Here is a 27528-nt window from a genome sequence, read left to right as displayed (position 1 = left end):
GATTGCAGATGGCTGCGTTCACTCAAGGCCTCGCTCAGCCTCATTATTCCTCTGTGCTGTGTGTGCATGTGTGTGTGTGTGTGTGTGTGTGGGCTTGTTGGAGTGTGTTTATTTGTTAAAGTGTACAGAGGAGGACTTCTCATTATAGGCGTGTGTGTGCGCTTGTGCACGTTTTGTGTGTTTATGCTCACAATCATGTCACTAATTAGAAACTTGCTTTATTTCCCCTCCCCCTTGTTCTGCGAATGAGTGGGTGTTGAATGGGGCATTATGGGTAGGCACTGTAATTAATGGCCACCTCATCCTCTCTCATTCCCTCCCTCCCTCTGTCTCCCTCCCTTCCTCTCCCTCCCTCACAACTTCTCTCTCCCTCCCTCCCTCTCTCTATGGTTTATTATCATTAGTCACATTCCATCAGTTCTCAGCGAGCACTGAGCCTTGAAGCTCGCACTTGTTTGTGGCGATTTCCCCTCGCCGTTTCCCCCCAGTTTTCTGTCTCACCCCGTCTTCCCCTTTCACCATTGTCTTCCTGTAACCCCATTTTTCTGTCTGCTAATGTTACTCTGCCAGCGTTTTCACTTCAAGTCTGCTCCGTCCCTCTCCCTGCTGTTGTCCTTCTCGCTCTCCTCCAGAATGTAGGATAGCTGAATTGGAAATGAATGAAAGGCTGGACTCAATGAAGCGGATGATGGCTCAATTGAATGTGCCTCTCAGGAATGCTTCGCTGGGTTGTGGAGTCTTTCGGGCTGCAGCTCGGGGTCCAGTCCATCCGTTTTACCCTGCAGGTCCTGTGTGTCTGCTTCAGGCCACATAAATATCTGTCCTTTTAACAATGCATTAGTACAATTTAAGAATCGCATTTACGCTTAAGTGCTCCCCCCCCGCCCTCCGTTTGCTCGCACTTACTGTGGCAGCTAAACCTATCAAAACTAATCCAGGTCCATTCTCAAAGCTCTGTTGAAACCATCCTCCCATGATCAGTCTGGCATCGCCGCGCCTTCTTCAACGTGAAATTCTGAGACGATATTTGGCTACCAGCTGAAGTTTGTCAAGGCGAGGGCAAGGAGAGGAACATGTTAGGTCCACAAAAACGAATAATACATGTGATATTGGAAAACAGCCATGTTTTTACCTGTAAATGCCCCCTGAAACTGTCCCTTTTTAAATCAACTGACCTAAGCTAAACTGGATGGTGGATCCAGGTCCATGTGTCAGATCTCCCCCACCAACGTACAAAAACAGTGTAGATAATGATTTTAAAGGCCACTTGCAAAATCTATATTTGAGAGTACAAAAAAGAAAATCGCAGGGTAACTCACGATATTGATACATCACGATATCTGATTAACTGAAGAATACAAAATGCCCCTAAAAAGGTGAAGGACAGGTTTAATGTGTTTCACAGAATTTGACACAAACTGAGATGAAACAACGTACGTGTTTTCAGTCTGTAAATAAAATTTACATAATTGTAAACAACTATAAAAACGAATCACTTTGGATTGGAAAGTGGCTGGTGCATCTCTTAACTTCTTTTCACCACTGCCCGACATTAACCCACTGTCTTCTTCTTCTTTTATCCCGCTGTCAACTTCTTCTTAAGCCAATTAATTTCCCGTTCACGTTCCCCTCATGCATGTAATAAGCGACACCCGAGGAGTCATGAAGTAGTGATGCAGTGAGTCAAAATCACTGGGAAATCTGTTTAGAGCGCCATTTATTCGTTAATCAAAATATCGATATTTGGCGATATATGAGTCAGGACGACGATTTATTGCCATATCGATATTTCGTCCCACCCCTATTTCAACATTATCTCATATTTTTGCAGAAACATGTATCTTTTAACATTTGTGATTAGTCTTTACATTATTTATTTGAAAATGTATTTCAGGACATTTTTAGGATGAATAATACTCTAGCAGCCAAACTGTATTCCTGGTTTCTTAGCTGTCGACTGAAGTTTGCGAGGCTCCATGCAGCCCCATTTGATACTGCAATGGCTGTCTGACTACAAGCTTGCTGACTGTGAATGTGCCAGAAAACTTTTTCCAATTTTATGTATAGAAAACACATTTGCTGTCGATATGTATTCTGATGTATGATCAAGGTTTGATAGCATCACAGTTTCTAAACACACATTTCAGTACTGCTTTTACTTGAGTGACGCTGATGCAGGGTTTTTTTATCGCTTTCTTTTGACTCCATACCCAAGGGCGCATTTGCAGATTCAATGTGATGATAATGCCACTGCACTGAACTGCATTGAGATCATTGTACAGTGCTGTAGGAGGGAAAGGACACAATCTAAGCAAACTGCAGGGAAGTGCATCTGCCACTTTCCTGTGCATAAACAAGATTTTGTTGACTACTGATGCCGTGTCTGCAGAGAGTGCTGGAATAGAGTGGAGTCCATTACCTAAAAGTACAGGAACATTTAGATAAAGCTATTACAGGCAGACGTTTCCTCCTCTCTCCTCTCTTCAGACTGATACCTTTTGACTCGATGGAGTCACAAAAAATAAAGACTTCCGCACGGAGGCAAAATGGGATTTTTAACGTGAGAGAATCAAATCAGAAGTCCATTCTCTTGTTCTCATGTGTCTCACACTGTGAATGAAGTTGAGTGTGATCGGATTATTCACTGCTGGAAAGGGAAAAGGGCCGGTGGCAGCCCTGTTTACTGTAGTTTTTGGCTAAATGATTCGCAGCTTTCAGCAACGAGCGAATTAAGAGAGATGAGTGGCCTGTTACTCTTGGATCAGTGGAGTGACCGCCTGCAAGTATTGAGAGTCATTGGAAAAGACAAATCTGTGTTAAGATTCAACACTATTTCCAACGATGGAGTAAAATATATCCAGCTTTCGGAAACCGTTCGCTCGAGGAGGAAACAGGAGAAGCAGTGTATTTGTTGAACTAGTGCTTCCATGAGTTAACATGCCTGTCATTCCTGCCTGTGCTCCGCTAGGCGCTGGGCTGGTGCTTTCTCAGGATTATCTGCATTGGCTGTAAAGTGCTTTTTCCACCAGAGAGTCATGGCGGAGTTCAGGCTCTTTAGCCACAGAGTTGCAGCTTTAAAATAAGCACTGGAAACTTGCCCTTCCCATCCCTGGGGGTTAAAGACCATCGTTTGGTTTAGATCCGATGATTTTCGGGTTCAGCCACAGAGGCATCAATCAGCCTGCTTGACCTCTGTGGCTCCGCTTGCACTGGAACAGGAGGTAGTTCAATATCAGCATGGAAAAATAAACATTTGCAAGGAAGTGCCTGATGAGGAGTTTTAGATTTCATTCACATTTGGTTGAAATTTTATAGATAACAATGATCATAATCGTTGTGCTTTAGGTCGTTGTTTTTTGTGTCCTTATTTGGCCCGTTGCCAGGCCTTTACCCTCGTTCCCACACACAGGAGACTGCCACCAACAAAGCAAGCTTTCTAATGCTCCTAGTGTGGCAAGGAAAGAGGTGTGTGTGTGTGTGTGTGTGTGTGTGTGTGTGTACACTGGTTGAGGATCAGGGCCCGTTCAGTGGGTTGAATAGTGTCTTTTTCAGTCTGTCTCCGTCTTTTTTTCCTCTCCTCCACTTTGGATAAGCCCACTGGAGATCCGCCTGAACTCGTAAGAGATAATCCTGCTTCTGTGCCAGTGATGGAGAGTGTGGGGAGGCGATGGAGGAGGAGAGTTGGAGAGAAAGAAGCGGGAGATAATGAGCAGGGAAAAAGGAGGATATACCATTTATGAAGTGTAATTCAGCAGTCATAACTGGAGCAGACATTACAGAATTCCACTAAGTAAGCGTGACACCACAGATTCAGGTGCCCAAACAAGGGAACTCGAGCCCTCTTAAAGTTCTCATGCCATCTACTTTTACCTCACAGCAACTTGTTTTCCTGGCACGGACTCTGAAACCAAAGGGTTTTGTAACCTGTATCCTAGCAATGAGGGGGGATTGTATAATGGGACAGAGTGTGTGTGGCACTGAAAGAGCTCTTGGACTGACACTACTTGACTTGGCCTCTGCTGAAGGCTTTTCTACAGGCAAAAACGGATGTAGCCAGTAAGACATAGGTCTGAGAGGAATTTCAATGGGTATGAGCTTCCCACGAGGTTTTCGAACATCAAAGTTAGTGCTTGTCTCTTAGTAATGTCCTTAAGGATGAGGTCCATAAACTTGTAATACAAAGAAATGATTGCAGTGTTGAAAGTTAAACTCTTAAATCTATTTTTTTGTTTGTAGTGTATAAGATTGAGCTTTTTTGATTGCATTATAAAGTCACAAAAGTAACCTCATATAAATCACCTGGTGTGTCTCAGTGTGTAGAGGATACTGATGTGTCTTCTCTTTCCTTTATGTTACAGGTTGTGTCCACAAGGATGCGCACTTAAAACCCAATCTACTGAGAGGTCAAGAGGTGACATACCTCTGTGAAACAGCACTGGGAACAAATGGTAAGAAGCCCATGTCCAAGTTGATAATGATGAAAATAAAATGTTATTCACGGAGCACCTTTCTTACAAGAGGAGTTAGCAATAAGCAGGAACATTTACGAAGAACAATATTATATATAAAAGATTACATGAAACAGAAGAAAAGTTACAGCAAGTTAAAGACAATATTGACTGAATAGGTTTTCAATTGTCACTTTAAGATGGTCAGAGTTAGCATCTCCTCCTGCCTTGGATAGGTATTCTGTAATTTTTTGTGAATTTTTAAAAAGGGTGACTTTTCAAATTTCCTCATTTGTGATTGTTTGAATTTTGAACAGAGGCTGTGAAGGTGTTTTTTTTGCTGAAGGAATCCTGCTGAGGTTGTTTAAACAGTTGAATGCCACTCACTACAGCCATAGTTTCTAAAAAATAGAAACAATTCATGTTTGCTTATAAAACAATAGTTTTATATGTTTTCATGACATGGTTAATCTGCAGAAAGAACAGATATCTACAAACACCAACAGGTGATGGAGGTAAAGTACGACCGTCCTTTAGGACTACTCAGGGCAGAAGAATTGGATGTAGGATTTCTCTTGGCCTATATGCAACTGTGTTTCCCTTCAGTTTTTATGGGCCGTGGTTTTCCGGAGGCCAACATAGGAGACTTTTACTAGCCTTTTTTACACTGCGGTTCTGCCTCAGCGCCGTAACGAAGCCCGTCCTCATGCCACCTTTGTCATTCTACATTGGACCACGCAACGCCGGCGTAAAGCTGCCCCAGAGTGTGTTTTTAAATAGCGTTCTGGCGTTGTGGAAGCATGGCGTTTTGTCTCTGTTACTACCTCCGATGCCGGCTCAGAGGCGGAACGACTTGGCCCCACCATTCCACCTCCGTGCGTTCTACATAGAAGACGGAGCGTAACAGAGGTGTAACAATCCCGCTTTGAACTGGCGGTGTAAAAAGCCCTACTGATAACCTTGTTGTAAACTCACTCACAGGCCTGTGAGCGAGTTTACTTTTTCTTGCTTTGGGTTTTATATATATTTACAGTGTTGGGTTTATTACCTGTCCTATGAAGTATTCTATTCAATGCCAGGTTAAGACCAGATGTTCATAGCAGAATAAATGGCTACAAGATTGTGTGTATCGAGTTAGCCAAATGCTTGTTTCATCACCTGCCGCGTCACTAGGGAACTCAATTGATACGACATCTGGGACACAAACTACCTACTCAGATTCTCTTGTCCTTGTTTTGTTTGTCTTGTCTTCTTTGCGTTTTCTTTCACAAGATTTTGAAGGTATTTTGACGTGTAAGAGCAAAGGAAACATTTCCATACATTTCTTTAAACATCACGAGGCAAAAGAAGAATCATGTTGTTGTTCATGCCAGTTAAACTTACCTGTGTGCCTCAAACAGGATTACAAGGCCGCAAGATAGGATTTTCAGAAGACAAGTATGTAGTCTATGATTATGATTTAACAAGTCAAGGCAAGAGGTCATGTCCCTACTATAGAACGATTACACATTGACACAATTACCCCAGCAGGCATGGATCTGATTCCAGGATTAGCTAGCTAAAACAGAAACGGGAGTGCAACACATTCAGATAAAGTAGGCAAGAGGGCCTCTCACATTCTGATGACATACAGTACCTCAGTTAATGGGCGTGACAGGCTAAATCATATCGCTGCCTTGCAACCTGGTTGCAAATGATCCTTGGCCTGATGCTGCTCTGCAGCTGTTGTATTGGGTCTTTGCACAGAAATTGACACAGAAAGTTTGAATATAATTTACTTGAAACTAAATGAAAAACTATATTCAAATGTCCTCAATGTCACTGTCTCCATCCATGGTGTAATTAATCTGGAGGTCTGTGACTCAAACAGTCCTGTTCCTGTGACCATAAACATTCTTTCTAACAACCTGTCCTGTCTTCTTTCCCTCAGCTCTGCTGCCATGCCTCCGGGGATGGTGCGTTGTCTTTCAGGGTTAGCAGTCCAAACGCTGCTATCTCTCCTGCTGCTAGCCGTCGGCTGGCCCTTCACCTCATTAAGTAGTGGTTTCGTTGGAGGATCAGATTCCTTCCCATCCAGTCTTTATCCCACCTTTATCCGAAATGACACTCTGTTTGAGCACTTGGCCTTGCATCCAGACCCTACAGTGAGTCGGGTCTACGTCGGGGCTCGAAATCACCTCTTCCAGTTGGATCGATTCCTCCAACCTGAGCTCCAGGATGACACTGGACCTGTCACAGACAGCAGGGAGTGCTTACCCCCTGTTACTGAGACCAACTGCCCTCAGGCCAGGGCTACCAGCAACCACAACAAGCTCCTGTTGGTCGACCCTTACTCCATGGAGCTTATCACCTGCGGGAGTGTCAACCAAGGGATATGCCAGAAACGAAGTCTGGACTCTGTGGATGTTGTACTTTTCTCTACAGAGAGGCCAGTGGATACTCAATACGTAGCAGCTAACCACCCCAACGTTAGCACAGTGGGACTCGTGGTTCGCTCTCATCCCGACAGGCAGCCAGTGCTGTTTGTGGGACGGGGTTACACCAGCAGCCATCCACCCATTTCCACACGAAACCTTGCCCAGGAACCCATCTTTTCTTACGAGGAAACCGCCAAGTTGGCCGTGGCTGGCCGCCTCTCAGAATACGACCATCATTTTGTTGCATCATTCGCCCACCGTCAGCATGTATACTTCCTCTTCTACAGGCGAGACCTAAAGTCACAGTCGCGCGAGTACCGCACCTACGTATCTCGTGTTTGTTTGGAAGACCAGGCCTATTACTCCTATGTGGAAGTACCCTTAACGTGCCGCTCCAGGGCAGGAAAAATTTACAACCTCTTGCAAGCTGTGCAGCTCGGGCTCACCAAGGATGATGCAGAGAGTCAAGGCTCTGGGACTCTGCTTGGGGTCTTCTCAACTCGTTTGGCTTCATCAACTCGGCCCAGCGAGGACTCTGCCCTCTGCATGTTCAACCTCAGAGATGTGGACAGCAGGATCAACTCCACCAGAGACCTGTGCTACACACAGATGGGCAAAGAAACAGGAGTGGAGGCGGCCTACATCGAGTACGAAGTCAAATCCAACTGTGCCAACCTGCCAGAGGTAAGTTAAATAGATTTAGCTTATTCCTGTCATTACTTGTCTTTCAGTTATAATATAAAACCCTTTATCCATAAAGTAGGGATGCTGTTTGAAACATAAACATGCAACCATCCAATTCTGAATGAGTGCATGTTTACAAGGCAGTAGAACAGTTACATGGCTTTGGATACAAATACAACCTCTTACAATTTAAAACGAAAATACGTAAGATATTGCAAAAAGCATTACAAAACATACTGTACACAGCCACATGAACTTGCTTCCAAGTTACTTAGGATCACTTTAAACGTGTCTAGTGCGACCAGCTCCAGGAGATTAAAATAGTAGCTAAGAAGATGACCCAGGCATGTCTCATCACTTTCTCCAGTGAAACCGCACAGTGGTCAACATACTGAAGCAGATAGCAGTTATACCAATCTCCTCCATTGTGTCAGTGTGTGTAATTGTATGTTTGTGTGACAGGGTGTTACTGAAAAGCGGCATGCCAGCTAAAAATGGCCGCCTGCGGGAATAAGAATGGCCTTGTATTCTATAAGAATCAGTTGTGTGACCACATATTTGCTGTTTTATAGTGAAGAATGTTTTCTTTTTCTCTGAATGAGCAAGTTCACATAAACAGAAGGCAGAGAGGAACACTGTGAGCCTGCATGGCCAGATATTCTCCTCCTTGTTTTCTGTCCTCTGTTTACAAAAGAACATGATGTCCATTTTTTCTCTCTGTGATGACTACCCTGAGTAAAAGCTTTCATCTGCCAAAGCTGGTGCCGAGCATCTGAAGCTGTCCAGGCCTGCCTACCCTTTTCCAGCGCAGTAACCTTTGTATCAGAGAGCATCAAATTAAATTAGACATTTTTGTAGGAGACAAATGTAATTCTGTGGAGGAGGGATTGAATCACATTAGTTCTCATATATCACCAACTCTGGAAATCTTGACTTGTGCATGTAAACATAGCATTTGAATGGACATCGTGGGCTCGTTTGACATCCGTCTCTATTATCACTTTCTCCTGTGTTGAGGACAGAGCAGCACTGACCCCTCAACCTTTACAGCCACGCACAACCGGTTGGCTCGAGGGCAGAAGGCAGTGCGGGCAGTGTAATTTAATAGAATTGCTGGTTAGGGGGGGATCGATCGGCGGCATTAGCCGTACTTAGTGGGGTGGGGTTGAGGGTAATGTTTAACAAGGCCTGACAAGGGCGGATAAAGACACACCCCGCAGAGACAAGACTCTGAAGGAGAAAGAGGATAAGACACAGAAGGCATACAGATGCACAGTGGAGCAGTGGAGGCAAAAGCTGATAGAAAAGGAAGTATGTAGGGTAAGAAGTGGACTGGACAGATTTAAATGTATATAAAGATAATGGGTTAGAAGTGCTGCTTCTTTGTGGTCACTTAAAGCTCCAGAGGAGTTTTTAAAAATGAATTCTGATTACTCTGTATGACCTACAAAAGCAAACCAGATCATCAGCAGCAAGATTTATTATTTCTATATGGTTATTTTTAATGCCTGAAACCGCTGGTGGGGGGGTAGGTGTCAGACGAAGTGATTAACTGCACGCTGCCTTTGTTTACATTTTCCAGGGCAAAAATTTAAAGTGAGTGATACATATGACTGTTAAAGAAAGCAGGATGAAATTGTGTTGTTAAAAACACCACTTAAGCATGTACAGGACAAAACCAGCAAAGAGATAAGATGTACAGCTTTGTCAACAGGGGACACAAAAATCTACATGAACTGAAAGCTCCTCACAGAGCTTTAAAGGTGCTCTTTGGTTACTTTGGGTGTACTGGGCTTATTCCCTTTTGTAAAGGGCCCATTGTTTGGGTATAATGTCATTTCAAGTAAAATTGAAGTCAGAAGACACATTGTAGGGTTTGTACAAAATTAAAATGCCTTTATTTGACATGGTAATAGTTGTTTGCAAACCATCAGCTATTTTGTACACATAAGGCCCTCATCATTGTTAAGTTGTGACGTGCAACTGGGCTATTTTAAACCAATATGAATACCAATACCTAGACTTGTCTGACTGTCTTTACTTGTTTTAATTATCTTAACATTACATTTAAGACGGTACAGCCTTGAAACAGCTAAAATGTTCAACTCATGTAATTACTAACCTGTTATCAGTTCTTTGCTTCTCTTAAACAGTAGCTGCTATAGTAGCGATAATACATAGTTTTTTCTCCGTAAGGTCAGGGGTTGTATGGGATGGTGCACAGAGGGGTGTACTTGTATTTATTCAATATTACATTTCAGGCTGCATTCGAGGCATTTCTATCACTGCTTATTAGAACACATTTCGCCATGTAAAATAAGGCATTTCCATTTTGCACGAGTCCCTTTTTTTTGATGGACCTTTATTTTAAATTTTTGACTGCGATGACATTCTACCCATGCAGTGACCCCTTCACTAAATGGAATAGGAATATATGTTTTTGACAGTGAAGGTTACAAAAGGGGGAATCCAATCAAACCATATGGCCACAGAGGGGGACAGTGATGAGGGATTTGGAGCCGAAAAGAGATTTACAGTGTCATTAAGATGTTGAATCTCAATTGGATCCCTTTGCACAAACAACACCAAAGCAGCCTGATCCATGGTCAGACTTTGCCAGGACGGTCCATCTGCACTGGGGACCTGCTCTCACGCGAGGCCTTAGCTGTGGGGAACATGCTTTGTTATTGGTCATCAGGACTCCTACCAAATATTAGTGGCCCAAATGAAACTGTAGTCAATCTTTACTTGTTATCTTACTCCCTTGTGGTTATTACATCCCCGGAGAGTTTAAGGCTAAATGTCCAGATGATTGCAGTCTGCGGTAGCATGAAGCATTACAGTGTAATCACAGGCTACCATCAGCCAGGCCAGTCAGCCTTTAAGCTTCCAGGCAGGGGTCCAAAACTGGACGTCATAACTTCATAACTTTTTCAGTAGTCATAATGTAGTTTGGGGCTATTCTTAGCATACAGTCAGCCTTGCTTGTTTTCTTTCAATGGTTGGGTTTTACGATGTAGACAAAACAGGCCGTCTAAACTTTCCTGCACTCCCCTTGGAGTTTAATCAATGCTAAGACCTATTTATAGCTGTTTGAACACAGTTATGTTGTTACATCCAAGTTTAAAGCTGGTCAGTTTAGTTGATTGTATAATGGGAGTTCAGCCGTCTCTATTTCTTAAGAGCAGGCCAAATAAGGAGTCCTTTCATAACAACACGCCATCCAACTACAAGCAATGCATCAGAGCAAACTAGAGCTTCAACAGCTCTCAGGTTTATTGCCTCTACTTCCTATTGTTAAGATAACGCTGATGAAGTAGTGACCCCGCTTTTAAGAGTTCTTGTGGAAAATAAATTTCCCCAGACCAAAAACAACAACAATGCAGCCAGAGCAAAGACTCCCTACTGCCAAACCGTGGAAGCAAAAACAAATTGTCTTTAAGCTTTAAAGCGCCGAGTGAAGAAGTCACTGGGATCCAGTGATGGTTTGTTCCCAAAGCCCCAATCCCCCCCCCAGTAAATCCTGCTGGGATTTTACCCACCACAAAAGGAGCACCGCTGCTTTATTTTTGGTAACCAGCTTAGTTGCTGAGAGATGAATAACAAATCACTTGAGGGGCTTTGTGCAGAACAAGCAATACACTTTGAATTCCACATGCAATATGATGTGTGGTGTTTTTGTGATTTAATCTTCATGTCACCTGAACATGACTGAAGACAGACAGTGACAGGACTTTTTATATTGATACAGATGCCAATTAAATAGCGGAAAAATTCTGCGATATTGTTGCTGATTAGGAGTGGGTCAAAATATCTGTCGCAATTTATCGTCGTCCTGACTGGTGGGATACAATGATTGTATCGCTGGCGCCAAATATCGCTATCTGAATAAAAAAAAATTGTCGCTCTAAACAGATCTCAATTTTGATCATTGTTTTATCTGAAGTTATGTCCAATCTGACACCCAATTATAGTGAAAAAATACATTAATTATGCACTTTACCTTTTCTAGCATTTTTTTATTCTTCAGTTAATCAGGTATCGTGATGTGTCATTATGTGACCGTCTTGCAAAATATCAATTATCGCAGAATCGCTGTATCGTGATATTATCGTTATCATGGGCCATGTATCGTATCGTGACTTGCCCTGCGATTCCCACCCTGTTGTTGAGTTCTGAATTTATTATCTGGATTAAAAAAGTTATTTTCTCTTAGGATTGTACATCGATATGATTGTTACTCTGAAGACTCTTTTCTCTGACAAATGTTAAATAATATTAAACATGATGTTATATTGTCAACCAGTTCTGTCTGTTCTGCCCTGCTGTGATTTGCTGCAGACCGTGCTAAGAATATTGTAAACTAAGGAGTCAGAGGCCTCTGTGGAAAAACTATGTGATGAAACCATTTCTAAATCACCCCAAGCATTTATTTCTGCTTTATGTCGTCTGTTAAAAGGTTTTATTATTGGTGTACATTTGAAAACATATATGCTAGTGCACTATATCTGTGATAGTCCCATACTGGCTGATAATGTTGGTAGGACAGGGCTGGGCAATAGTATTATCTTGATACAGGAATGTTTATATCAAAAAGTGGGTAAAGTTGGGACATTTTTAATCTATGGATAGATCTTTGTCACTTTGCAGATTTTAGATTAATATAATTGAACCAAATGAAGGATTTAAATCAGCTAGTGAGCTAAAATTGGCAACAGCAGAGGGTGAAACTGATTTATTCAGAGTTTTAATTCTAGGCAAAGTGGGAAGTTGCAGACCTCTGCGGATAACTTAGCTCCTGTAGTAACCTCTTGATTGATGTACACACTGAAGAAGTCCTTACCTAAAAAAACTGTGCTAAAGTTGTGCTACAGCTCGGCCCTCAGCTCCTCCTGACATAGTGTGTCCGCAAAAGAGTCTCAGAGAGGCAATGATTTTTAAACAAGACAAGGTCAAAACCTAGTAGGTGGCTGACCGCATCAGGTCAATGTGCACTATGTGGGCAATGTGTTACAAGGACTGTCCTTATGAGGGTGATGACAACGTGTTTGAAAGAAGGTGCGCACTGCAGATGTAGGTGAGGACTGCGAAGAAGCAGCGGAGGAGCAGCCCCACTACTCCCCCTAACAAAGTATCCAAAGTCGCATAGACAGAGAGTCGGTTCAGTGGAGGTCCAATATGCTCCATGATCCGCCATTGCGATGTGGAAACTCTCTCTCTTATACGGTTTTTAATGATCTTAAAAAAAAAAATCCTTAAAATGTATGATAGACAACTGTCTTCACACTGCCATCACTATCAGGATGCTCTTCAAACTGGCATCTTTATTGTGTTACTATAATAATTTAAGATATTCATCAATATAGAAAAGGTGATTTAATATGTTCTACACATGACTTTTTACATTAGCCACATACTGATAATCCTCTCCTGTTTCCCCTCCACTAGAACACTCTGGATGCCTACCCATGCGGCTCCGATCACACCCCCAGCCCGATGGCTAGCAGGATCGCCGTAGAAGCAGAGACCATCCTCGACAGCCCGTCTGCCCGTCTCACTGCTGTGGCTGTGAGCGTGAGGGCGGGACATACCATCGCTTTCCTGGGGGACTCCAAGGGGAACCTGCACAAGGTAAGATGGTCTCACAGATATGAAGGCATGTATGGACAGGTTGTCAGCTTGCATTCTGGTGTGTTTCTGCACACACGCACACAAACCACTATCACTAACAGAGTGTGCTTTGTATTTGTGCGACCTATGATGTTATGCAGAGATCGTGCTTTTATTGCTGGGAGAATGAAGTAATAACCTGGCATGCTAGACAAGTTGTGTCATTATTTTCCGACCTTATTTGGCTTCGAATTTTTAGGACTTTCTCACATGACTGTAGTACCTGTACCTGCACAGTCATGGCAGTCAACCCAGTAAACATCCGATAGACTATTCTCTCTTTTCAGCTCCAGACACTGAAATCTGCCAACTAGCGGAAGTCTTAAACAGTCTCAGTGTGTAGAGGCAGGCAGGCTGCAATAATCTCCGGAGCAGAGTCCTGCTACATCTTGTTAAAGGAATGCACTGAGATTGTTGTAGATTGTCCGACTACATTTAATCCCCTCATGCAGTGTGATAAGAACATAGATAAAGCAACAAAAACATGTGTATGCCTGGAGCATACACATGTTTTTGTTGCCATTGAAACCACTGCAAATAAAAAGATTTAAAAACAAAGTTATATCATATATGGCACATACTCTCTGACAGTTATCCAGGTTCACCAGGTCAACCCCTTTTTCTGTGAGCGCGCACAGAGCCTGAAGCAGAAAGCCTGTGATAACACAGAAAGTTCACAACGACCTTATCTCTCCTTATCCCGGTTACCCAGTTACAGGAATTAATTGCTTGTAATTTATAAGATGAGACGCACAGTGGGGGACAGTATGCATTTTGAATGTCCAACAGCTCACCACTGACATTTTAGTCCCGTCTCCTCTCATTAACAAAATCAAAACATACGTGTCGTCAGAGTTTTTATTATCAACGATCTATTTTTAGCTCGTAACGGCTCTTAACGTATCGTCTTTGTCATGGAAAAAGGTCGTTGACGAACATTTTTCGTCATTATTTTCGAATTAACACTGCTCCGAAAGGCTTCTTGAGTTCTAAACTGACTGGTGGACGGAGCCATAAATATAAGCCTCTGTAGGTCATTAGAATGCTTATAGGCCTTTTTCACAGCGGACATTTTTACATGCAACAGGAGGAAAAGCACAGGTGTTTATAGTAGCATTAATGATGGCTGTATTCCATTTAGCTGCTTCCATGGTCATGGTCCTGGTTGTGTGCATGCTTTGTCAGACACCTGAATAGAACAGAACCAGCTTTTCCTCCTGTCTGATATAAAAAATGCCCACTGTGAAAAAACCCCATAGGTGTGTAATCAAGGGAGGATCGTTAACCTGGGCTGTTGACCTCATAGCAACAACGACAATCGTTAACAACCTCTGTTGTTGTTGGGGTGTTGGGCTCACGTGATCCAAAGTGTGAGTGTGATTTGAGCTGAGATTTTTGCTGAAATCATACTCACAACTGAACTGATCTAGAAGAAGCCTACAAGCACAGAAGATCTGTGGTTAGTTCTCCCAGATGTTTGGAACAACCTACCAGCCGAGTTCCTTCAAAAACTGTGTGCTGGTGTACCTAGAAGAAAGATATTCTCATCCCGAGCAGAACAGACAGGTACAGGTAGCCTATGTAGATTTTTTTTTAAAGAGATGTGTTCAAATAAATATAGCTGTCACAGCACAGCTCTCTTGGAGCACTGAATGTTCGTTCTACCGTAACCTAATTAATTATTTTCCTTATTTTGCAAGGCGTAGGAAGCCTTTATTGACCTTTTAAAAGGCATGTTTATGTTTAAATAAATGCATCTCTGCAAGTAAGTTTGTCGTTGCGCAAGAATAGATGTTCAAATAGTTCAAACTGTGTTTTTTTTAGAAGGAATAATCAAACAGCATTTTTGGCCAGTTTTGACAGCACTAGTGTAGACTTCTATTGAATAATACTGTAAAGTGTTTGTACTATTTGGCCAAACTCAATTACGGTGATGTCCCTGCTGCCTTCGAGTGCCACTCCACTGAAATGTTTGTACCTGTCAGTCATTGTGAGCGCTCAGCTCAGTGGCTGGATCATGTAAAGCTCCTCTGAAGTGTTGTTTACCCTCAACAGGTTGTCAATTAGATTCCCGAGGTGCTGCAGTCACGACACTGTGGGGTCACATATGGCGGTGTCTCCGTGGGGTCAGACAGAGTTCAGGGTGAAGCTTGGTCACACATAAGGATCGTCCAGTCTTTGGTAGAAAGTTAAGGGGAAAACAAGTAGATTTGATTAAATAAACATTTTAGCCAAGAAGCTGAAAAGCAGATAAGGACACAAGTGTTGGGCTTGTTGTATTTAATCTATATATAAGTTTAGTGGAGCAGGCCCCTTGATATCAGCAGTTTACAGATCGTGAGCTTTTCTTCACACAGTGCCTCTTTGTGCCATTTTTTTCTCAATGGTGGCTTGTGGTTGAGGCACCCTGCACAAGCAGAAGTAGCACAATGACAGCCATTAACGTATTTTACACAGTTACGTCACACAGGGCCAGCCAAACCCAGAGCAGCACAATCACTGTGACCAGAAGACGATGAAGCTCCATGCTTGTCATCGCTGACTGGCAGACACGTGCGCTTCCTAACAGAGAGACTCATTCACGGTTATGAAGAGATATCAGTCATAACAGCAGACAGTGTCAGTGTCAATGTCAGCGTCGTTAATGGACACATTGTCAGTCTCTTACTTTGAACACCAGCAATGGACATTTAAATTCAAGCTATGGTATTACCCTTAACTGTTCACCCAATGTTCTTCTTGTGAAAAAGGGGATTGTCCAATTGAGGAACGGCAGATAGAAGAGAAACGACAAGATCAGACAAGAGGAAAAAAAGTAAACAAACTTTAAAGCAAAAACAGTGTAGCAAAGATAATATCAAAGTTTTCTTTTCTTTTCTTTTTTCTTTCATTTATTCCTTCTTTAACAGTCAGCTTATGCCCCCTAGTGGCTGTCATGATTAAACCGTAGTAAGAAACGTTGTTTATATATTCAATCTTAATGATTAATAGATTTAAAAAAAACACAACATTGTCTGATTGCTTCAGCCTGCAACCTGAGACAGGCTGTAATAGCTGCAATGTAATCTTTGGGGACAAAGATCCTGACTCAAAGTATGTCCACTCAGAGTGCCTTTTTTTTGCCACTGACAGGCTCATATTGTTAGTCCAACGGGGAATCTGCACAGGCAACGTATTTGAAGCATATTTTTGGCACGTGTGTGCCAGGACAGAAACGCTCCAATGTTATTCAGTGCTGCATACTCCACCAGCGGTGTATGATGCGCGGGCCATTGACTGCTGTCTAAATAAATGCCCACAACCAAAGAATCCATGTTAAACGATGTGATCTCTTCATATTGGCCAACTTCGATTTCAGTTTCCTATTTAAGTTATTGACAGACTAGACGAGCAGGCAAGATTAATTTGAAAGAGCAATGAATATGTACATTTGCTCAACATCTGGGTAAACCAATCCTATTAGTTCATTCTCATTTTACCTCTACATCCTACATGAAATACGTCTACAAGTCGGTGGCAAAGTTGTCTTCTTCTACTGTTTCCGGCAGACTGCGCACTTAATGGCGTCACTGCCTATTCACTGCGAGACTCTTCTTTGCTGTAGTCGCAGCCAGTGTAGATTGCAAAATAGATGCTGCCATGGCGCTTACATGTCGCCCACGTTCCTCTGATGCTACAGTGTCAGTGTTGATTCCCAGTTAGTGTCTAAAAACATTAGTGTAAGGAGTCATGCAAGAATAGACCTTTTTGTTAAAGAGGAAGAGAAGAAGAAGATTATGTGTGTTTGAGCCAAACAAACAATTTAACATGCAGGATCACACATAGAGAAAACAATCTAAAAATAAATAAACATGATTTAATTGGTGACATACTTCGTATATGTGATGCAGAACATTCACTCATGAATAAACAGACTTTTATATAGGTCAGTTATTTCCCTGCATTATCTGTAACTATAGGATACATGGTTGAGCTGAACTGCCTCTTGTTAAGATGCATGACAGTTTCTACTGAGACACATGACCCAGAATCTTAGATTGAGTTTACCTCCTCTTTGAACTGTGCTGACACTAAACACTGTGTTCAGGCTCCAGGCTTGTTGTTGTTTGATTTTTTCTTCTGCTTCACTCAGCAGTTTATTTTTGAGCTGATTGAAGCAGCTTTAGATCAGAGGTCACCTGTGATGTCTTCTTCTCACAGTAACTTTCTGTCCGACCATCCAGCAATTCCTCTAAGTGTTGAGTAAACCCTTCTTATTATTTGTCTTTATCTGACATCTGTTTTGGCATTTCAAAGATTGGTTGGTCTTTAGGAAACAAGCTATGTGGCCAAAACTTTGCGGACACTCAAACATAACAGCCATACAAGATAGTTTAATATGTAGCACCAAACCCACCAATGTGCTGCTGTAACTATTCTGGAAATACTTTCCAATGTCTCGTGGGAGCAGGGGCATTGTCACATTTTAACTAGTATATTGTATGCTGTTGGATTAACAGACCAAAAGTAAATGTGTGTGGGCAGGTCCGTCACCATATAAAAATCTTCCTACAACAGCTATAATAACCTCTTTTGTCACGCTTCTAATTGGTAATTAATGTATGCAGAAAACATAATTTCCTAAAGCAATAACATCCCATAAACAGATTATACAATAAACTGTAAATCAATAAACCATAATACAGCTTTATTGCCAAGACTTCCGAGCTTATGTGTTGTGTATTTTTCAATTTCCTACAGGAAGCAACAAAAGGAAAGGCAGGTTTATTTATATAACACCTTTCACACACAAGTGGTTTACTGGGGCATAGAAATACTTCAAAATAAACACATTAGGAAAATATTATAATTAGTTTTAAAAGACAATAAAATATCATCTAAACTAAAAACGGTCAGAAATTTAAAATGTTTTTATTTTTGTTAGAAAGCTGCAAAAAACAATAATGTTTAAGTCCTGATTTTGATAAGCTGACAATTCTACCTGAGGGGTCTCGATTCTGCGTAGAAGAAAGTCAGATCTGTATCAAGACCAGTGCCAATTTAGTGCGTCATAAACAATTAATATGGTTTTGAAATCTGTGCTTTGAAATACAGGAAGCGAATGCAATCATTCATTCAATCAAAGCTCCTGTGAGGAGTTTTTCGCTGGTTATGAAACAGACTGAAATTAATTCTGATGACTCTGTATGACCTACAAAAGCAAACCAGACCGTCAGCGATAAGATTGATTATTTCTATATAGTTATTTTTAATGCCTGAAACGGCTGGCGCAGGGTAGGTGTCAGACGCAGGGATTAACTGCACGCTGTCTTCCATTTTCCAAAAATTCCAAAAGTTTAAAGTGGGTGATACATATGACTGTTAAAGAAAGCAGGATAAGATTTTTTGTAAAAAAAAAACACCACTTAAGCATGTACAGGACAAAATCAGCAAAGAGATAAGAGGTACAGCTTTGTCCACAGGGGGCGCCAAAATCAACACACACCAAAAGTTTCCCACAGGAGCTTTAATCAGCAGTCTGTATAAGCTGCAGCTGAATGATTCATTTTTTACTAAAGCCTGTGAAGAATCATAGGAACTGACTGGAGGACTTATAATTAATAAGACTACAATTTTCAGTCTATTGTCTCTTACTAAAGGATGAATGTTAAGACCTGCCTGAGGAGCTCCGATTTGCTACATCAGTATCTTCTTTGAAATCACTTTTGAAGACATATTTTTATCGAAAGGCCTCTTTGGAATTTTTTATGTTTTATTCTTGGTGTTTTATTTCTTTATTGTTTCTTAAAGTTGATCCTCTTTTATTCTTTTATCTTTTATTTTTTTACTCAAGTTGTTCCTGTTTTGTGTCTTGCTGTTTTATACCATCATTGTTATGTATTTTATTGTTGGGCTTTATGTTTTAAAAAGTACTTTGTAACCTTAGTTTTGAGAAGTGCTATATAAAACATGATATTATTATTATTATTATAAATCACATGTTGTCGGTACAGTATATTTTTAGAGTGAAGAGATAATCTTATCTCATGTTGTGTTGTGATTGCAACACACTGACCCCTCCCTCAGGCCCCTTGTTGACCTCAGGCCCCTTGCAGATAAACACGGTGAGCAGTGATTGGCTAATTGCAGCTACTTGGGAATAACAAGAGAACTAAATGAGGTGAAGCTGGTGTTTAAGACACAGGAGCCACAGAGGTTTTAGAGGAAGTCTAATTGCTGGAACCTCAGCAGTCTTATTAACGGTTGCATGAAGACGCACTGCTGACCAGTTAAGATTCCATCTCTAAATGTTTGTTTTGTTGAGGTCAGCTCGGTGCATCGTGCTGGAAGAAAGACGGGTTTTGTTCAGCGGGCTTGCAATGGCTGATGTGTAGCTTCCAGTATTTTGCAAGGTTTGTCCTGTGCTTCCCTGCCAACACATGAAGCTGATGATGCTATACCTCCTGCTAGTCTTGTACTTTTTGAAGAGAGGAATGTCATCTAGTCAGTTTTCTCAGTTTTCCATTCTTTTGTGAAGTTTCAGGAACTTGCTGCCGTCTGAATGGACAGGTATTAGATCCTGGACAGTGTGTTTGTGTGGAGCTGTAGGATCAAAGAGTGTCAGACTACATAGCTGACCTCAAATCCTCCACATACCTTGAGGATCGGATTAGCCTGGCATCAGGGAGACGTCCTGGCACATCACAGGGCAGATTGTGGAGTTGACGCTTCCTCCTGACCTGTGTGGGATTTTCCCATTAGGATGATTGCTGCTCTTTGTTTCAGCACAGTTCCTCTCACGGTGGAATAACTTACTAATGACATTAGAACATCAAAGGGCCAATATGGAGCAGTTGGTCGGGCTGACCCCTCGTATTAACCCACATTACAGCAGCTCTGGACTATAAGCAGGTAGCACAAGGTCACAGTACTTTACACAGGACTCATAAAGTTGTCTGGTAGATTGTCGGGTCTGACTACCAAGATTTGTCTCCTCTTTCTGTCAATCCACCTCTGTCTTACCATCATGTTGTGCCGGATTTGTAATCGAGTGAAAAGTAATATTTGATTTTTTTAATTCCGTATTGGTATAGGTCTCAAAAATCCCATATCAGTGTGGCTCTAGTGATTTTATAGATTGGAGTCTGATACAAGTACAGTTTGGCTTAGAAGTTAAAGGAACTCTCGTGTTTTTGACTACTAGTGGCAAAATGTTCATGTGTGTAGGTCCTGTTTAGCGAGCTCATGTGCACACCCACAAAGTCGTTATGCAATATAAATATCTGTCAAAGTTTTACACTATGTCAGTTTGTAGAAGCAGGTGTAACAAGCCAAGGCATGCCTCAATGTGCAAAAACAAGATGCAAGAAGAAGATGACTGCTCGTAATAAAGCATTGATGTCAGTTACTTTCTTTTTTTTTATTTTACATCCCCAAATCTTCTGATATTTAATGCTGAAGAAATGCAGTTATTTTTGGTTTTAGGCCTTTAGGATATATATAATCTCAGTAAGTTATATAAGTTCAGCTAACCAACTTGAGACAAATTCCCTTGATGCGGTGTCACTAAAGCTGTTCAGCGTTCAGATTTCCTGACTTCCTCAAATGCAGCACGGAGAAAAGGAAGTCTTGACTGGAAGTGGTTTATCACTAACCGCTGGCTACACGCCCGGCATGTTCACAGAGGCTATATCGTCGTCAAACTCCAGCCGATGGGATCTGAGATTTGGGTACACATAACGGATGTAAAATCTGTAGTGGCCAGTGCTATGTTCTTTGTTGTGGTGTGCTCTGGAGAGGGTGCACGCACATCAGACCAAAACAGAATTAATAAACGAATGAAGAAGGCCAGCTCCATTATTGGGACCGTGAACAATATTCAGAATATGACAGAGGCAAGGATGCTCTCAAAACTTAAGTCCGACCTGAGAGATCCCACACACCTGCCCCACAGTCTGGAGGCGATTCAGCAGAGCACATTCAGTCACAGGCTGATTCCACCGAGGTGCAGGACTGAATACAGGAAGTTCTTTCTGTTAGCTCTGCCATCAGACTGTTTAATGAGCAGTTATAAACCAACAACATACACTCATGTGTAGGTAACAGTTGCATTATGCTTATATTATACATACATTTGTATATTTATGCACTGTATATATTTGTAAGTTTTCATCTGGTTTGGAAACTGATTTTGGTCTTTTTTAGCTGTAGTTTTTATGTGCCTAAATGTTTTTATGTTCAGTGTTAAATGTGGTGTCTTAACTTTGATTGAAGCTGCTGTTACAGTGTCATGTCCTCTAAAGAATTAATAAAGTTTCCATCCATACATTAACAGCTTTTGTTTGTTTACAAGTAAACATGTCACCTTATACAATAAAAGTCTGTTATTGATGTTGATAATAGTAGTTTGACAAAAACAATCCCATTTTAAGGTCAATTTACTAGATTTTTCCAGATGTTCAGTTGTATAATACAGTTAAAATACATTCTCATATATGGTTACATCCATTGAAATATGCCAAACAATGTTCAGGTAATTAAACTGCCTGATTTCATGTTCATGTTCTCATTTAAGAAGAACGAGATTTAAAGGTAGTACAGTCAAGGAAAGTATTACATAATCTCAATGACTGTTTATTTCCTCAGGTGTTCCTGGGGCCAAACGGTGAGGTGGAGGAGTACTCTGTCATCTCCATCCAGCAGAACAGGGCCATCAGCTCGGACCTCATCTTGGATCAGACAGAGGAACATCTCTTCATCATGACTCATACCATGGTAGCTACACACACACAGATGCAGCATACAGTATTTCAACTCTTGCAGCCTCATCTTATGCTTTTCTCTCCGGACGTGTCCTTCATGTGTTCTAGTTTAAGGCTAGAGAGAAATCATTTTGACTCACTTGTTTTTTTCTGCCCCAATTCTCTCTTCCAGTAATTCAGCCGGTCATTAGGATTATTCTAATGAACATATTTTCATTTTCCATTGTTCCACTGGAGTATGTGGGCCACCTATTCTTTATAATCAGATTTTGTTGAGCTTAGTGTGCACAGTTTGCACGACCGAACATAATTGTGTTGTCCTGCTTCCAGCTGCAGAAGAGGCCGGTGGCGGAATGCCAGCAGCATCCAGACTGCCACTCCTGCCTGCTGGGACACGACCCCTACTGTGGCTGGTGTGTCCTGGAGGGAAGGTGAGAGAAACTGCAGCCCTGAATGTGTCCTAATCCAGCTTCCTAGAAAGTGTGGCTGAGATTTAATCCAACAAGAACCGGAGTTTAAGCTTTTAAAATAATCTACTTAAACTAACCAGAAATAGCTCCTTTGTCAAATCTGAGTACAGGTTCTAGATTCTGTAATAATACCGACACCAGATACCAGATGGCCCTTGAAATTAAGCACATTAAGTATGTGTAGTGGCAACTTTAAAAAGAAACCTTCTTTGCCACTCTTGCAGGATGTGAGGTTTCTGACACGTGCCCTCAAAAAGGCAAACTTCAGCGTGATCCAAAAGACGAAAGAGACAAATGTAAAATGAAACAATCAGACGCTTTCATAAACTAAAGTCCACAGTTACAAAAATAAAACTAACTTTTCTCCTGACTTTTAACCTATGAACAAAAAGAAGACTACGAGATGCCTGTTATCGTATTGGCAAAGGTCAGAAAAAGTGGTGCTCCCTGCCCTGTTCGCTTCAATGCCTCATCTCCGGAGCATGTGCCAACAGGTGCCCACATGGCATTTTACTACACTTGGCCGTGCTGTACGACACTAGGGACAATTTTTTATAGCAGGATTGACAAATAAAGTCTGCTATGATATAGATATACATGACATAACAACGAAAACAAATATTATAGAAATATACAGATCAATGTAAATACTTCAGTATATAACTTACAACTATATGCAAATGAGGCACAATCTGTTAATATAAACCCAATTTTCTCTGTGGCTCTAACAGCCTGTGAGAACCAGTGCTGAATCGATGAACCGGTCCGTTAACATCGGGTTGATCCAAAGATGAATTAATCACCAAACAATTTTAATAATGAGTTTTTATTTATAAGGAAAAAAGATTCAGCCATGTAAGTCGAAGAGATGCTGAGCTTCAACACACCTGTGCTTTGAGCTAAACGTTAGCATGCTATCATACTCACACATTTTTTATTTTATTTTATTTAACCTTTTTTTTAGACAGGTAGTCTCATTGAGACATGTGGTCTCATTCTCAAGAGAGACCTGCTTAGACAGCAGCAACAGCACAGAGTTACAAACAGACAGGACATTCAATACACAGATACAAAACAATAATACAATCATTAAAGTGATAAATGCAGAAAGTGTGTTCCAGGTTTACGGGGCAGAGTAGGGAAAGGCCTTTTTACTGAGTTCAGTATGGACTGATGGGGTGGACAACGTGATGAAACCCTGGGAGCGTAAGCTGTAGCAGTATGAGATGTAACTAGACAAGTAAATGGGCAACAGTCCCACCATGGATTTGTAGATGAAGCTATACCAGTGCAATGTTATGCGCATGGATAGTGATGATAAGTTAACTAAGGAATACAGGGTGCAGTGATGTTTACAGTTTGTAATGAATCTTAGAGCTCCGTGATAAACAGCAATAAAAAGGCTAGCATAGCGATGCTAATCAGGTATTATATTTACTACAATCATCATGTCATTACTTTTGCAAGAAAACATGAACATGATGGTGGTTCTAGATAAACAAGCCGACAGAGGGGAAATAAACGTGTACTAATTATCTTGGCAAGTTAAAAAGACTTGAATTCAGTGAACTGACCCAGTTATTTGGGTTACATAACAATGTCTAAGGTGTGCTAACAACAATTAGAATTAGCTAATTAAAGCAGGAGGTGCAAAACCTCTATTGATATGAAATACAGTTCTTGCTTATGAAATAGATGTTTTGAAAGAAGAATGTTTCAGTTTCTTAGTTTTCCTTATATAATTATATTTATATTTTAATGTACTCATATCTAAAGTTTGACACAGCTGTTTTTTATATCTCGATGTTTCATTAGAAACACCAAACTTCTGTTTCTGTGAAATGTTTTGCCTCATTTAGATTCACACGGGTCTTGTTAAAAAAACTTTACAGGAAAAACAAGTTCAGTTCTGACATGCAGTGAGGTATCAGCAGACTCGTAAGCAGCTGGCACTCTTGTTTATTTTTCAAGTGTTTTTGCCAAGTTGTGTTAAAAGAGTGACTGAGTGTGGTCTGATGGGATTGTGTTTGAAACTGATGAAAGGAATCTACCTCTGCATCCCATCTGTGTCTCTCCCTCTCTGCTCACTGTTCTGCCTCCCCACCTGGCCATCCACCTCCCTCTCACCTGGATGTTTTTCTCACTGAGCCTTAAGTTCTGTCTTTACTCCTTTTTTCCATTTCCTCCTGGTTTCATAACAGTCCTGTTTTTACATTTTTGTAGTTTGGAATCAGTTTGTCTTTCCTAGTTAATTTGCATGTGTTTAACTATTCCTAAAAAAGTCCAGGAAGGAGTCCAGGAGGAGGAGTTTGTATGCACTTTAAAATCTTATATTTTATGTATTCAAAGTATATACTGAATTAACTTTTCATGGTTTAGTGTTTACTTCAGAGAGACATGGATTTAGCTCACAACATAGCGAGAATAGAGTATATGATAGAGTATATGAAGCATGTGTTTTTCTCTGCAGGTGTGTGTTGCAGTCACAGTGTGCTCGAGGGGACCAGGCAGGTCAGTGGTTGTGGAGCTTTGACATGGAGCAGCAGTGTCTGACCGTTCAGGACCTCAACCCCTCCAACATCAGCAGGGAGGAGAGCAGGACGGTAAGAAGGCTTTAACTTTACATAAAGTCATGCAGCTCAAAGAACTTTTGACATGTATCTCACTGTCTGTTTAAAACATTACAGTGGGTTAAAGAGGGTAGAGTATGTTCACGGTCATATTCTGCCTGTACACCACACTGAAATAATTACGACATATCCAAGTAATGATTGAATGTCAGCAAGTAAAAGTGTGGTGTAGAAAACTGCAGACAAAGGGCCTTACATGTATTAAATGTGCTTATAGGGCCTAAAGAGTTCACAGGCTTAAAATAAAAATTAATTATTATAATTATCTCATTGAGTGTTGTAGTCTAGTAACCTAGTGATGTTTTAATAACTGTGATGTTTTAATTGTGACCTGCTGAGGGACTGCAGATGAAAAATAGCTTTAATCTAACTCTGGTACAATACTTCCAATGGTAACATTTATGAATGAATGGTTTCAGGGTGGTGTTAGAAGGCAGGACATTGGGGCTTTAGGACGTTGTGATAGACATTTTCCATTTCCTTAAACTTTGTGGATTACATAATTGTAAATACAAAAATAACTGGGAGATTCATCAACTGGAAAGATAATTGTTAGTTAGTGTCCTACTTTGACAAAAACAAACCAACTGGTCAAGGCAACACAGCGGTAGTCCAGCACATCTCCTCTTCTGCCAGGCAAAATGACTGTTTTTGTCATTGTGGTCTGGTGGCTTTGCAGAGACTGATGAAACTGGTGTTTCTTGTAAAAACAAGGACTTTGTCATAACAAAAAGGTGTATTTCTGTAGCAATCCGTTAAATAACAACCTGAGTCCATTAGTGGCAAAGTGACCAAGCACTGTTTTTATGAACTTGCTTTGATTGTGTGGCTGCAGGCCGAATTTTTTTTCTGTACATATTGGTCATTTTCACCCAAAATAAAAAACAGAATTCCACTTTTATCATAAGTGCTGATAACAACCCTTTCTAAAAGGACAACCCAGAAAATCCAAGTAAAGACATCACTGTATAGATCATACTATTTGACTGACAGATATTTTATATTATACAACAGTTAGTTAAAAAATTAAAAGACACAGATAAATGTACATGATAAAAAAAGCTGATCTGTGGTAACCATAGACACAGAGTGCAGGAGAATGTTTGGGTTGCTTGGCAACAAAAGTCCAGTTTCAGTTAAGTTGTGGAACAAGTTGAGTTGGTGGTTCATCTGTTGTTGATTATTAGTTTTTACTTCTATTTGCCGAGGTTACTCGAGGTTGTGATGTTAAAATGAATATCAGCGCGGCTGTGATTACCTGCATGACCTGCTACGACTGAATCATAGCCGTGATGATGTTCAGTACAACATCACAACCTCGAGTGTGATGTCGCTCAACTGCAGCAACACCACAGGAATAAGGACACGTGGAGCCAACATGACAATAACAAAGATTATAATAATAATAATACCGCAAGGACACTGAACAGTATAATTCATGTTCATACAGCAGGAGGATCTAATTCAGTTTTCAAATTGAATTTTTCGCCGTTGACATTTACTAGTGAGAGTGTCCGATTTATGTGTTCAGACAGTTTAATCACCTGCTGTCATTATGTCCTTCACTGACCTCCATAACAGCTCAGGTGCACATTTCTCTTCACTAACTCTGCCTGCTGCACATGGGGACTTACACAGTGTTTACTGTGCTTAAACTGCCTGCTGGTGGATGGCTGTCCTCTGTTCGTCCTGCCACAAGTAAAATTTAGTCTAAAGACAGTCGGAGCTGCATCGTTGCACGTTCGCTTTAATCAGTGTTAATGTCTGGTCTTTCCTCAGGTGTCTCTGTCAGTCCCAGGACTTCCAGTGTTGGAGAAAGACGAGTTCTACTCCTGCTACTTCCAGGACACCCACAGTCCCGCCATCGTCACCAAAACCGGGGTCACCTGCCATTCCCCTGACACCCGCCATGTACCCACTGTGCCTCCAGGACAGGGTGAGTGCATTTGGAGCCCAGACCTTGTCATTCCTTGTTTCGGGAACAAAGCTGATAAAGTTTGATTACTCGCTTGAACTTTTCATCCTTTATGTGACTGGAGGATTTGGTCGTAATGAGATTAATCTTTGTATGTTTTAGGCATGTGTTTGCATGGTCACACATACCATACAAATATACAGTGCAATCTGTGTATCCATCAATCTAGGCCAACCCAAATACTTTATTTTAAGCCAGCTTACCCAGCGGGGAGTAATCTGTATTTTATAGTTTTAAACTATCCATAAATCTACTGCTTTTCATTTATGATTTGAGACGTGCTTTAGTTTTCCAGGTTTTTGTTGTTGTGTAGCGTGACAGCAGCATGTTAAGTCAGTGAGCGGCAAAAAGTACAGGTGCTTGTAAATATCAACTGAATCCTCTACAGAGGTCACACTGCTCCAAAAGTACACTGTTTGTGTGTGTGTGTTTCTCTCTCTATTCCACACACACACACACACACACAAAGACTCAGTTCCCAGGCGTGCATTCC

At 41.2% G+C, this 27528-nt stretch overlaps 1 protein-coding gene across 1 annotated transcript in view; it reads left to right on the top strand.

Annotated features, from left to right (window-relative positions):
* The first annotated feature begins 4401 nt into the window (after window positions 1–4401).
* The window catches only part of plxnb1b (plexin b1b), a 49575-nt gene continuing 26448 nt past the window's right edge, over window positions 4402–27528 (top strand). The window contains exons 1-7 of the mRNA XM_069677589.1: window positions 4402–4448; window positions 6379–7549; window positions 12998–13180; window positions 21845–21973; window positions 22291–22391; window positions 24901–25033; window positions 26840–26996. Coding sequence (XP_069533690.1) covers window positions 6389–7549; window positions 12998–13180; window positions 21845–21973; window positions 22291–22391; window positions 24901–25033; window positions 26840–26996 — 1864 coding nt within the window. The 5' untranslated portion in view covers window positions 4402–4448; window positions 6379–6388. The remainder of the gene's footprint in view (window positions 4449–6378; window positions 7550–12997; window positions 13181–21844; window positions 21974–22290; window positions 22392–24900; window positions 25034–26839; window positions 26997–27528) is intronic.

The sequence above is a fragment of the Semicossyphus pulcher genome, unplaced genomic scaffold (assembly GCF_022749685.1).
Source record: "Semicossyphus pulcher isolate SPU_LCO1_2020_fin unplaced genomic scaffold, fSemPul1.0.p SCAF_3, whole genome shotgun sequence".
Taxonomy (NCBI): Eukaryota; Metazoa; Chordata; class Actinopteri; order Labriformes; family Labridae; genus Semicossyphus; species Semicossyphus pulcher.
Note: the sequence above shows the minus strand (reverse complement) of the source record. Positions and strands in the feature narration are given on the sequence as shown.